We start from the raw sequence: 13,316 nt of genomic DNA on the forward strand, positions 1-13,316 counted from the left end.
TTTCCCCAGCAGTCCCTCTCTGAATAGAGGCCTTCCATTAAAGCCAACCAGCCAACCGTGCGCATTCTTCGGGCCGGTCATGCCTGGCCGCGGCCGGCCGCCTGAAAAGGATTTGTCCTCCCGGTCCGCGGGTGGCGCCGCCGCCCCGGTGCGTTGTTTTTTGTTTGTTGCGCCTTGCAAATCGTTCCCTCGGGCCAACTGGCATTTTCCACTTGCCGAATGACTCAATAGCAGCTCCCGCGGAGGGACGGCTAACCGGGGCTGTTTTTCTAATATCAATATCTGTCACGTCTGCTGTGCCTCTTTTTTTTGTCGTCCAAGTAGTGAAAGAGTTTTCTGCAGCTCCTTCCCAGGGCCTCTCTCATTTGCATTGTTTCAGGCGATGCAGAAAAGCAGGCAGTGGAGGATTGAACCCTCTGATTGGCTGAAGGCGCTGTCCGTCGCACTTGGCCCTCTCACTTGGGCCTCAGTGTGCGGCTATATTATTACTCAGTTATTGATCCTAAATAAAAATGATATAGTTTATAGATTATATTTATCAGATCTCACTGACAGCTCCAGCTCAGTTAGAGAACTCTCGACTGACTCGAAACTGATCAAGAAGGCAGTGGCAGGCAAGTGGCAGAAGCTGAGACACCTGCCTGCTGCCTCTTATTAAACCTGTGCTTGATTGTAGCTTCACAGCAGTAACTACTTAGAGAGTATGCCGGTATGTAGTTATGAGTATAAGTAATTGCACATAACTACATAATACTTAAAGTTGAGTAGTTGAAGTTATCATAGGTAATTAACCAGAACAACATAGACTAATAGTTTGGTAATTGAAGTTATACCTAGTTGCTCATAATTACTACAAGTAATTGAAGTTATATTATAACTATATAAGTAATTGCTCATGTTAAATAACTGAGATTATATGTAATTGTTTATAAATACATAAGTAATTTAAAATATCATAGGCAATTCACTTCACTACATAAGTAATTGAATATAGGTAATTGAAGTTATATGATATAATAATACGTAATTGCTCATAACTGCATATGCTGAGTTGATGTTGAATTATAGTAACTAAAGTTATATGTAATTAGTACTTGAAATATTCATAGGCAGTTGCTCTTTACTACACAAGTATTGAATTTAAGCAGTTGAACTTATACATAATTGCTCATGACTAAGTAAGTACTTGATGTTCAAGAAATTGCAATCATATGTAATTGCTCATAACTGCATAAGTAATTGAAGTTTAGTCATGGACATTATACATAGTTGGTCAAAACTACATAAGTAATTGAATTTAGGTAATTGAAAGTAACATAACCGCAAAAGCTTGTTGATGTTAAGTAGTTTAACATGTAGTAACTGAAGTTATATGTAATTGTTCATAAATACATAAGCAATTGAAGTTAAGTAATTGAAAATATCCTAGGCAATTGCTCTTCACTACATAAGTAATTGAAGTTATAGTACATAATTGCTCATAACTTCATATGCTGAGTTGATGTTGAATAGTTGAAATGTAGTAACTGAAGTTATATGTAATTGTTCATAAATACATAAGTAATTGAAGTTAAGTAATTAACTCATACAGAATTGCTCCTAACTGCATATAATTAACTTATACATATAAGTTATACTTATAAGTTATATGTAGTCGTTCATATTTACATAAGTCATTGAAATGATTGCTCATAACTACATAGGCTAAGTAGATGACGTTAAGCAGTTGGTTTAGTAACTGAAGTTATACATAGTCGCTCATATTTACATAAGTCATATATAATTACTCAGAACTGCATAAGTGGAGTTAAAAGAGCGTAGGGAGGCAAAATGCAGGAAAGAAGTATTTCTCCCCCCAAACAGAATTAACATACATGCACAGGAAAGCATAAAACCACCATATGCTCCTCTTTCAGCAGCGCTGTGAGTCCTACAGTCGCCTGGGCTTCTCTTGGGTGCTTAGCTCGGTGGTCTCGGAGTGGAAGTGTGTGTGATTTCTGTGTGTGCATGCATATTTGTTCGAGGAGGGGTGTCTGTGGGCATTGAGGAAAAGCACTGGAGTCTAGCCACAGAGGAAATGCCCCACCTGCCCCTCAGCTCGGTACGTGTGTGTGTGTGTGTGTGTGTGTGTGTGTGTGTGTTGGGGAGAAAGTGAGAAACAAAAACACTTCATGGTAGGTAAACCATTTTGTCTCCACCCTGCATCCTCTCTCTCTCTCTCTCTCTCTCTCTCTCTCTCTCTCTCTCTTTCTCTCAGTTTCTCTCTCTCTCTCTCTCTCTCTCTCTCTCTCTCTCTCTCAGTTTCTCTCTCTCTCTCCCCTTTACTCCCTTTGCAACTCTTCTTCTTACTCCCTATTGTGCTCACTCTTCAGTCTTGCACTTTTACGCTCTCTCTCTCTCTCTCTCTCTCTCTCTCTCTCTCTCTCTCTCTCTCTCTGTCTCTCTCTCCATTCCTATGTCCCTCACCCCACCACTGATGATTTGTAGGGGTCAGAGCAGATCAGTGGCTTTTCGCTGCTCCAGCAGGTTGTCTCTTAGAAAGGGGGGGCGCGGATAGGCCGGACAGACCGGAGCTAAAAGTGTGGCCGTAGATCACCCCCCTGGCCCCCGTCCCGCTGAGAGGCGAGAGCACAGGCCCCAGCCTGGAGTTTTGTTTTGGCGGGGCTCAAGACAAGAATGCCGACGCACCAGACATAATATTTGGATTGCTATTAAGTCCCTGCCATGTGTGATAGCATAGCAGGCTGTGGCTTTTCGGGAACAGCTTGCGCCAGACATGCTCGGGTTTGGGGGTGGAATGGAATTATCCCCCACCCTCTTTTTTTTTTTCTTCATCTTCTTCTGCTTCTTCTTTTTTCGCTCCCTCCATCCTCCCTCCAACCTGCAGCCCCCTGCTCCATTGCGGAAAAGTGAGAGGAACAAAAACAAGCCTGAATTCAGCAAGTTTGCAGGAAAAAAAAAAAACGGCAGAGAACAGAGACCACCTCGCCAAGATTAATACAGCCGGTGACAGAAGGGGGCAGCGAAGTTGGTCGGGACAGCAATAATTACAAATAGGGGCAGCCGGGGGAATTGCGGAGATGTGGAAAGCTAACAAAAACAGGCTGGAATTAGCCGCTCGCTTCCTCTGATTCCGGACGAGCCCGATTCCTTGCTGCTGCTGCTCTCCAACAAAGTTAACAAGTCCCGCTCGCCCGGCCTAAGGGTGGCGCGGGGGGCGAGCCCAGGGTGTTTTATGGGTTTGCCACGCTAATGTCAGCGTGCTGCCAGGCTTTATGATCCTCCAGGGAGGGACGCACCGTGCCAGTTGGCACGGGTTCAAGACAAAGGGAGGGAGAGAGGGTGGAGGGTGATAAAGAGGAGATGTCCTGATCATTCCTCATGGATGCACCTCTCAGACACCAGACAACGACCAGCCATAACATTAAAACCACCTGCCTAATATTGTCTAGCTCCCCACCCCCCCTCCTCGTGCCACTAAAACAGCTCTGACCCGTCAAGGCATGGGCTTCACAAGTCCTCTGAAGGTGTCCTGCTGTGGTATCTGGCTTCTGGAAGTCCTGTAAATTGCAAGCTGGGGCTGCTACAGATTACAGGAGTGAGCTTCGGGCGTGCCCATGACCCTGTCACAGGTTCACCGGTTGTCCTTCCTTAGTAGGTACTGTCCTCTGCATGCCAGGAACACCCCACCAAACCTGCCTGATGTTCTGGAGATGTTCTGACCCAGTCATTGTCTAGAACATCACACTTTGGTTCTTGATAAAGTGTCTCAGATTCATACGCTTGCCCACTTTCCTTGCTTCTCCACGTCACTGACTGTTCACTCGCTGCCTAATATATAAATCCCAGTCCTTCACAGGAGTCACTGGAACACCTGTCATGCAAAATGTCAATGCTGTGGCTGATAGGTGTAGCTATAGGTCTCCAGCTGCTATGGAAATAATGTACAATTTAAAAAATATATAATAAAACACATTTTACTAACATATATATTAACCTTAGAGGTTTTTATATAATATTATATATACAAGTCCTAACTGATCCAGTTCATTAAACCACCTGGAGCATCTGAATATGAGAATTGGACAGATCTGATTAGAGCTTCAGTAAACCTCTGCAGAGATTAAAGGGGGGGGGGGGCTGTAATGATGATGGAGCCCATTTGGGAAGCCCAACGGGGTCCCAGTAACAACACATGTACAAACATACTGAGAGCCCATGACCACCTGGAACCCACCTAGCCCACATTCACATGTGAGCCCTGCATAAAAAAATATTAAATTAACATATTAATTTTATGTTAATCATATTTCTGATTATATAGAGTTGGTATTTCTGTATACCTGGAATGTTGAAGTGGATTATAATAATAGTCTGAATTATTGCACATGAAAAATCGAAATGTTGTCTTTTTTGGTCCAAAAAATGCTTTATTTAGTTATATATATATATATTGTAAATTGTTATTACTTAAGTCCCAACAAGATAATTAATAATAAATTGTATAAAAATGCAAAAATAATAATAAAAAAATTATTTAACAAAATTACATTTTATTATTTATCTAAAATGATAAATAAAAATGTATTTATTAATATTTAATACTAATGATTTGTTGGCCTCCTTCCCTTGTGCCTCTCTCTTTCTCTCTTATCAGCCATGTGTCCGACGGACCTGCAGCAGCTGTGGAAGGACGTGGCGGGTGTGCAGAGCGCGGAGGAGGTCATTAAACACGAAGGCCTCGACCTGAGCACCAACAGCTCTAACTCTACCTCATACTCGGCCTCCAAGGTCTCACCTCAGATCCCCCATCATCCTTTGCCAAATGGACAGAACTCCATGCACACTCCAAAGAGAGACAGGTGAGAAGGGCCTCGGTCACGGATCTGACTGCCGGAGCCCCGGCGGCACGCTGTTCTGCAGTGTGGGTTCTGCCTTTGCCTTTGACCCTCGCTCCGTAATGGATGTTGTGAGATGTTTCTGACACTGGAATGTGGGCCAAATGGAAGATTGAGGGGGTATTAAAAGCACATCTGGGTTGTGATATGAATAGCTTGGTATTTTCAGCTGAAGTACATCCTGTGAGTAAGTGGCACGTTGCTGAAATGCCCATATTTCATCAACGTGTGTTGTGTTTTCTCCAATGTAATATTTCATGGCCTGTGCTGTCAGGGTCCCATTTGATGTGCAGGTGTAAAGTGCCCTGGGTTAATTTAATATTTGGTGCTTGTGCGAGTTCTTCAGAATATAGCGTGCCTTTAGCGTCCCTGGCGCCTCAGTGCTAGTTTAGCGTGTGTGTGTGTGTGTGTGTGTGTGGGGAGGATAAAAGTGCTCTGCTTCAGTCCAGGTGGGAGAAAGGTGTGCGTAAGTGTGCTAAAATAACAGGGACGGACTGTAACCCAGATAACGTGCCCATGTGGGGCCTGTATGGGTAGCCTAACTTGCTAACTGGGAACCAGGGAGTTTTGTCCAGGGGTTAGTCCCATATGGATGCCCACCAGGGTCCCAGCACGGACAGTAGTGGGACCAGGAGGGGTTAAACATGGGCCCTATCGGGGTTGTACACTGTACACAGGGCCTAGATGGGACACATGTGAGATTAAGGTGGGCTACATGGGGCCTGTATGGGTCGGCTAACTTGCTAACTGGGAACCAGGGAGTTTTGTCCAGGGGTTAGTCCCATATGGATGTCCACCAGAATCCCAGCAGGGGCAATAGAGGGACCAGGAAGGGTTAAACATGGGCCCTATCTGGGTTTTATACTGTACACAGGGCCTAGATGGGATCCATTTGAGATTAGGGTGGGCTATAATGATGGAGCCCATTTGGAAAGCCCAACTGGGTCCTAGTAACAACCACTGAGGGCCAATACCCACCTAGCCCACGTTCCACCCAGGCGAGCCCCACATGAGCATGTTGGCTGTTAAGGTTACGTATGTCATGTCTCACTATTACCACTAGGAGTGTAAGAGAACATCAATTTATCAAAGTATCGCGATATTATGTTTAGCAATGTTTAGATTTTATGCAAATGATGGTGTGTTTTTTAGGAAAAAAGGCAGCTTTCCTAAAATTTGCTTTTAAGAAATTGCAATATATCGCAAAATATATCAAATCGTAACTCCTGTACGATTTCCCGAATACTCAGACTTTAGTTACTACCATTACTGTTAGGTTTCCTTTACATTATGCATGTTGGATATGCCCATGTCCTTACATTGTAGAAAAACAAACCGGTGTGTGTGAGTGTGTGGTTGTGTGTGTGTGTGTGTGTTTGGCCCTTCGTCTTGGGAATCTTGACGGATTTTCTATGTTTTTTGGGGTTTTTTTATAGAGCAAGACTCTTTGAGTGGATCTCGTCCTTCACCAAGGGGGAGTCCAGTGACGAGCATCTCACACCTTACTCCAAAGGCACCCCTCTGCAGAGTACCCAGTGAGTACACACACACACACACCCTTGTAATGCTACAGTCAGTGTGTGTCCTCCATTTTTTCGCTGGGTGTTCTAGCCCATCCAGTGCTCATGCTGGGCCAGAGTTATACACACATACACACACGCACACACACACACACACACGTGCGCATGCACACACACACACACATGCCGAACAGAAGAAAAACAGTGCGGCGAGGCTAATGCATGGCGCATGTGGACGATGTGGTTGCCAGTAGTTTGTAATGTCTAGAGTCGGTGCAGCTTCTGAATTGAGTGGGCTCTCCACTGCCAGCACATCTGACAAAGAGAACGGAGTGTGTGTGTGTGTGTGTGTGTGAGTGCGTGTGTGTGTGTGAGTGCACTGCTCCACATCAGGGGGAACCTCATCTGCAAGCAAGCTGCTTTGCGTTAAGCAGCGCTCTGATGTGGATTTGGGAAGAGTTCCCCGGACCCTCAACCACCACAAGGAAAACACACACACACACACGTACACACACACGTACACACACACACTCTTATCCTAACTCATGCTTAGCAGCAATCAGACACATGACAGAAGATACTGCGGTCGCAGTGCCTACGCTACATGCTAGCCCATGGCTGCTAGCCAGGGCCTGAAATGAAAGATGCCTGTAGAGGTTGGAGGAGCTGGAGCGAGAGAGAGAGAGAGAGAGAGGGAGAGAGCGAGCGAGATAAGATAAAAAGTAGGGAAATCACTGTTACAGGAGGGGAACCTTCACAGGTTCTTATATTTGAAGCAGAGGAACCTCTGAAAGATCCTTAAAGAACCTTAAGAGGTTTCTCCAAAGGTTCCTCAAGGATCATATATCCTAATGTAGCCCAAAGATCCTCTAGGAACCTCATACTGAGGAATCCCAAAACCTCTAAGAGCACTGAGGAACGTTTTTGGAGTTCTTGGAGTACCTTAAAGGCAGTTCTTCAAGGAACTGCTCATGTTTCACAGTGTACACTGAGAAAAAAGGAGAGAGAAGGAGAGAGACTGAGCTGCTGTGGGTCTTTGCAGAAGCCAGGCCCAAAGGCACGATCCAAAGCCCGCAACTCCAGCTGCCCGCCCACAAACACAATGGCAGTATCTCAAACTAAACACAAGTCCACCAACCCTCCTCCCCCTCCACCTCTCCACCAGCTTACTCTGTCAGCGCTTCAAAGCCACCTTATCCGTAAGAGAGCTGACTGAAAACGCCGGCGAGAAAGGCCGCTTGATTCGAGGCCTCGTGTTTGCGGTGGGCTGTTTTTGGCCACGCTGAAAGAGGCTGGGAGCTGATGGGGGGATACGGTGTCGCTCACATCAGGTGTTTTTGAAAGGACGCTGCCATTCAGGAGAGATGTCAGAAATCCTTGAAGACGTCCAAACTTTCCAGCCCACAGAAGAAGAAGTATGCGTGCTTTTTCAGCAGTGGTGCACCATTGAGACTTGGACGTCAGGTTTCATTGCTGTGTAATAGTCAAATGGTGTGCATTTATGTGCTGACAAGCTCTTTGGATCGAGCAGTACAGCCGAACGCGATTTGACCCTCCTTCTGCGGTGCTTGTGGAGTCTGTCTGTGTGTGTGTGTGTTTGTTTATTTGGAGGATGAAAATGCCCTCAAATATGCATCAGCCATAACATTAGCACCAGGATATGTTAGGCAGCAACTGGGTCAGAACATCTACAAAATGTCAGGCAGGTGTTGTGGGGTGTTCCCGGTCAGTGCAGTGGTCAGTACCTACTAAAAGTGGTCCCTGTAGAAAATTACTGCCAATACTCTGTTATGCTCTTGTTGCTGAATGCAATCAAATACTCACAGCAATGCGTCTTAAAAATCTAGTAGAAAGTCGTCTTCTCTGGACAGTAGAGACAGTTAATTCAACAAAAGCAGGATCAGCTCTTTTTAATAGCCTTGATTCCAGAAGAAACAATGAATGAGCAGGCGTCCCAATACTTTTGTCCATATTGTGTGTATTGTTATATTGGCAATCTGATGGTATGTTATTATTATTGTGATAAATCACATCACTGCATTCTAGTGATCAGGCAGGTGTTGTGGGGTGTTTCCGGTCAGTGCAGTGGTCAGTACCTACTACCAGTGGTCCAGGAAAAGACAACCGGTGAACCGGAGACAGGGTCTAGGGCACCTATCGGTCATGGAGGGCCCACCTCACAACCTACAGGACTTAAGGACAGGATCTGCTGCTCATGTCTGAAGGTGCTAGATACCATAAGAGGTCTCATTAGAGGTCTTGCGGAGTTCATGAATGGTCTTGAATGGTCAGATCTGTTGGGGAGCACATGGTGGACCTACTCAGTAGGTGGTCCTAATGTTATGGCTGATGTATGTGTGTGTATATATGTATATATATAGAGAGAGAAAGAGATAGACCTCACTAACCATAATCTGTTCATCTGTCTGTCAGCTCAACCCATGAGGAACACACGGCCTCTCATCCGCTCTACGGCCACGGCGAGTGTAAATGGCCAGGCTGCGAGGCGCTCTGTGAAGACATGGGGCAGTTCATCAAGTAAGTCACACCCGTCAATCAACCATCGTCCCTGCATGCCTGCATCCTTCTAAGGTTGTCCAAATGTTTGTGGACACCCCTTCTAATGAATGCATTCATCTACTTTAAGTTGCACTCCACAGATGCAAAGTGCACACACACCCACAGATGCAAAGTGCACACACACACACAGCTGGTCTAGTCCCTGTAGAGAAGTATTGCCAGTAGAATAGAACTCTCTGGAGCTGGTAAACATTGGTGACCCTACTGGCCCAATGCCTAATGCTTAAAGGCGTGGGCTAGAGAGGTACATAGAGAGAAATGATGGCGCTGCTCCATTTAATACTTTTGGGAGGAGTTGGGGAGTTAGAGCTGACCTCACTAACGCTCTTATTCCTCAATGCAATCAAATCCTCACAGCAATGCTCCTCTAACATCTTGTAGAAAGTCTTCTTTAGAGACAGTTACTCCAACAAAAGCAGGATCAACTCTTTTTAATATCCTTGATTTCAGAAGAAACAGTGAAGGAGCAGGTGTCCCAATACTTTTGTCCTTTTAGTGTATCTTCTACTAAGCCTCCTAAATGACTTGGTACCTTGTACCTCTTTTAAGTAGTCATGTATACCACCTCCACTTCTATTTGCACCTAAAGCCGTCACTCTGTTGGTTCAGAGTTGATCTGGACATGGCCGGTTTTCAGTGCACAACCGGACGCTGCGACGAATTCCACTGAAATTACTGTAATTATTAAAATGACCAGACCTTTACTGTCATGCACCCATTGTCAACAGTCACTGCCGTCTTATTCCATTGCTCTTGATCTGTTTAACTTGCATCTCAGTGACAAAATAAGCACTCTCTGTCACTCTTGCCTGTGTGTGAGCACACACACACACACACACACACACTCACACACAGACACGTAAACACACACAAGCAGGAGAACCAGAAGGAGCACAATTGAGAGAGCGGGATCTGTCTGCAGGTGTGATGTTTGAACAGAAAAGAGAGGGATGAATTCCACAGTGAGGTGGAGGAGCGGGAGATTATTGCTGGTGGAGGAGTGAGAGATTCTCGGCCGCTGTGGGACTGAACACTGTGTACAACCGAAGGGCAGCTGTGTTAGAAACACACACCGCTGTCAGAATACACACTGACCGTGTCCTCCTGTCACCATTTAAAGGGGAACACCAGCGGTTGTCATTCACATACACTCAATGTGTCCAAATATTTGTGGACACCCCTTCTAATGACTGCATTTAGCGACTTTTAGTTTACTGCCAATACTCTGTTATGCTCTTGTTGCTGAATGCAATCAAATCCTCACAGCAATGCGTTCCCAATTCCCTGAACAGTAGAGACTGTTACTTCAACAAAAGCAGGATCAGCTCTTTTTAATACCCTTGATTCCAGAAGAAACAATGAATGAGCAGGCGTCCCAATACTTTTGTCCATATTGTGTGCATCGTTATATCGGCAATATGATGGTATGTTATTGTTATTGTGATAAATTACATCACTGCATTTTAGTGTTTCAGCCTGCTTTCTTCAATACAACACAAGGCAGCCAGTCAGAATAGAGCTCATTTGCATATATCATTCTTAAAGGCACAGTAACCAAAAACAGGCTGTTGATTCGTATAGAAAAAAAGAGGAGGAAATGCAAGAAGCTGATTGGTTGGTAGTTGGTAAAATAATTATTTCGAGCTCAGAGTGGCTGAGCAGTCTATGTGCCACGCTGCCACTATGGCCCAGGAGGGTCGTGAGTTCGAATCCCGAGCCGTGCCGCTTTGCCATCAGCAGCCGGAGTCTGAGAGAGCACAACTCTCTCAGGCTGTGCTCTCTCTCCTGGTGGGTAGATGCTGCTCTCTCTCTCCCCCCTTATCGTTCTTAAAGCCATGTTGGCCGGCACAGGCGTCTGTTAGCTGGTGCGTCAGAGCTGGGTTGGTTGGTGTTTGGTGTTGGGAGCGTTGCTAGTGTTAATTAGGGTTAATTGGTAGTACCAAGTTAGGTTTAAAAATATATAAATAAATATTGTTAATATTTCAGTTATTTGTGAAATTTCCAAAATTTTGAAAATATCAGGTATTGTGATATTACCAAATCACCCACCCTTACTGTGACCTCTGTAAAGCAGCAGCAGTGCCATGTTTGAAAGCTGGGAATCCGAGGTACTCCCCCTCATAATGAACCCCTGGTACAGTATCAGCACGCCTTGCAGTGAAGCTTTCGTTCAGCCAATAAAAAAGCTCAGGGTGATGAATGGAGAAGGTGGCAGCATCAGAAACCCGATCCTGATGTGGAAGCTTAGTCTAGTCCGTCCACCAGCGGCTTTCTATTTTTTTTTTTTTTTTTTTTGACTTTTCAGCTCCAGCTCGGCTTCTCCCATGACTTTCCCCCCAAAGCTGCACTTAATGCTTTCTTGCTTTCTTCCAGGAAGCCGGTGTGCACATGTCTGCAGGTCATGCCCCAATGAGTAACCATAGTGACATATCCCTTCAAGCCCCTTTTCCTTTCTGTTGCCCTATCCGCTGTTTCTATGTGTGTGTGTGTGTGTGTGTGTGTGTGTGTGTGTGTGTATCTTGTCAGGTAGCTGCCTATAACTCCTCACTGCTGTCAGGCCCTGATTATCTCTCTCTCTCTCTCTCTCTCTCTCTCTCTCTCTCTCTCTCTCTTTCTTTCTCTCTCTCTCTCTCTCCCAAGCGTCCCTCTCTGGCTCCTCCGTCGGGTCAAGCAAATTGTTTTCATGCTTCGTTAGCGGTTTACTTAATTAGCTCATTTACAATTAGACCCCTTTGTTTCTTGGACGCTAGAAAAGACATCAAAAAGACCCCCCCCCCCCCCCCACACACACACACATACACCACCCCCTCTCCACCCGGCTCAACTCTGTCTCTCTCGTTTTCCTCTGTTTTTCTCTCCATCCCTCAGTCTTGTGTAGAGGTTGGGGGTCTTTAGGGATGGCGGGGTGCACAGTGGAGGGGGGGGGGTTGTGGAGATAAAGGGGGGGGGTAGATCAGAGCGTGGATGGGCTGGTAAACAGCACCATTGTCTTTGTGTGTTAAAATAATGAGACTTCACAGTGGAGGGGTCTGACACGTCTGCTTGTCATGTGAGGGTGACTCACTCTGCTACTGTTACTGCTGCAGCTGCTGTAGCTGGTGGTGCTGCTGCTGCCCCCAAAGGCCTTACAGAGCCCCCTGAACACAAAGAAGAGGCCTGGGATGTATGACTGTATTACAGTACAGTATTACAGTATAGTATTACCACCGAGGCCTAATCACAATAACAATGGCGATTGTTGCAAAGCCTAGGTGTAATCGTTATTATTGCAATAGGAAGACCCTCGCTCTGAGGGTCTTCTTATCTCTAGGCTTTAGGGCTCTGATTCGCCACAATATCGAAAAAGCAGCCGGATAGTAACAGGGAAATATCAACAATTCAGTTCGCGTCCAAAAGTTTGTGGACACCCCTTCTAAAGAATGCATTCAGCTACTTTGGGTTGCACCCATTGCTGACACACACAGCTTATCTAGTCCCTGAAGAGAAGTGCTGCCAATAGAATAGGACTCTCTGGAGCAGCCTAGCCTAATGCCAGGCGTGGGCTGGAGGGGTATAAAGCCCCCCAGCATTGAGAGCTGTGGTGGAGTGGAACTGTGGATGTTCTACATCCTGGACTTTTGGATGGGATGAGTTGGAGAGTTGAGGATGATGAGGTGGATCCACAGGATCCATTGTTTTTAATACCCTTGATTTATGAGGAAAGAATGAATGAGCAGGTGTCCCAATACTTTTGTCCTTACTAGTGTTTTGTTTAGTTTGTTTATGTATGTGTTTGTTGGATCGCGGGTTTGAATCCCGCTCATGCCGCTAACCACCGAGCGCTGAACAGGTTTGCACAGGTCAGTGTGTTCTCCCTCTTAGACCAAATGAGCACACACACACACACTTACACACACACACACTCACAGTCCAGCGCTCAAAGACACACACACACACTCAGCCTGTGGCTCCGGCGCTCCGCCCCCTCTGGGGTTTGCCCGCACTGACAGGCCGCCGCTCCGGCCCATGCAGATGAGCTGCCGTCGTCCCTGGCGACGGGCCTGAGGAGCAGGAGCAGAGAGATGATGGCCCGCTGACACACACATCAAAGAGCCGGGGAGTCTGGGAAAGTTTTAAGAGCAAAGCTGTTGTTTGGTTGCGCGGTGTCTCATTTCACATAGCCCAGGGGCACGCGGAGAAAGGGATAGGGGGGAAATGGGGGGGTGGGGGTGGGGGGGGGTGACAGATAATGCTGTCAGTCCTGAGCTCCACGACCCAGCCAGCGCATTTTACTCATCACTGTCAGAGAGAGAGAGAGAGAGAGAGAGAGAGAGAGAGA

At 46.0% G+C, this 13,316-nt stretch overlaps 1 protein-coding gene across 2 annotated transcripts in view; it reads left to right on the forward strand.

The window, feature by feature from the left end:
• The window catches only part of foxp4 (forkhead box P4), a 177,656-nt gene that overhangs the window by 126,518 nt on the left and 37,822 nt on the right, over window positions 1-13,316 (forward strand). For both annotated transcript variants that reach the window (XM_072666560.1, XM_072666561.1), the window contains exons 7-9: window positions 4,658-4,862; window positions 6,335-6,433; window positions 8,852-8,956. In XM_072666560.1, coding sequence (XP_072522661.1) covers window positions 4,658-4,862; window positions 6,335-6,433; window positions 8,852-8,956 — 409 coding nt within the window. The remainder of the gene's footprint in view (window positions 1-4,657; window positions 4,863-6,334; window positions 6,434-8,851; window positions 8,957-13,316) is intronic.

This window comes from Salminus brasiliensis, chromosome 21 (genome assembly GCF_030463535.1).
Source record: "Salminus brasiliensis chromosome 21, fSalBra1.hap2, whole genome shotgun sequence".
NCBI classification, from domain to species: Eukaryota; Metazoa; Chordata; class Actinopteri; order Characiformes; family Bryconidae; genus Salminus; species Salminus brasiliensis.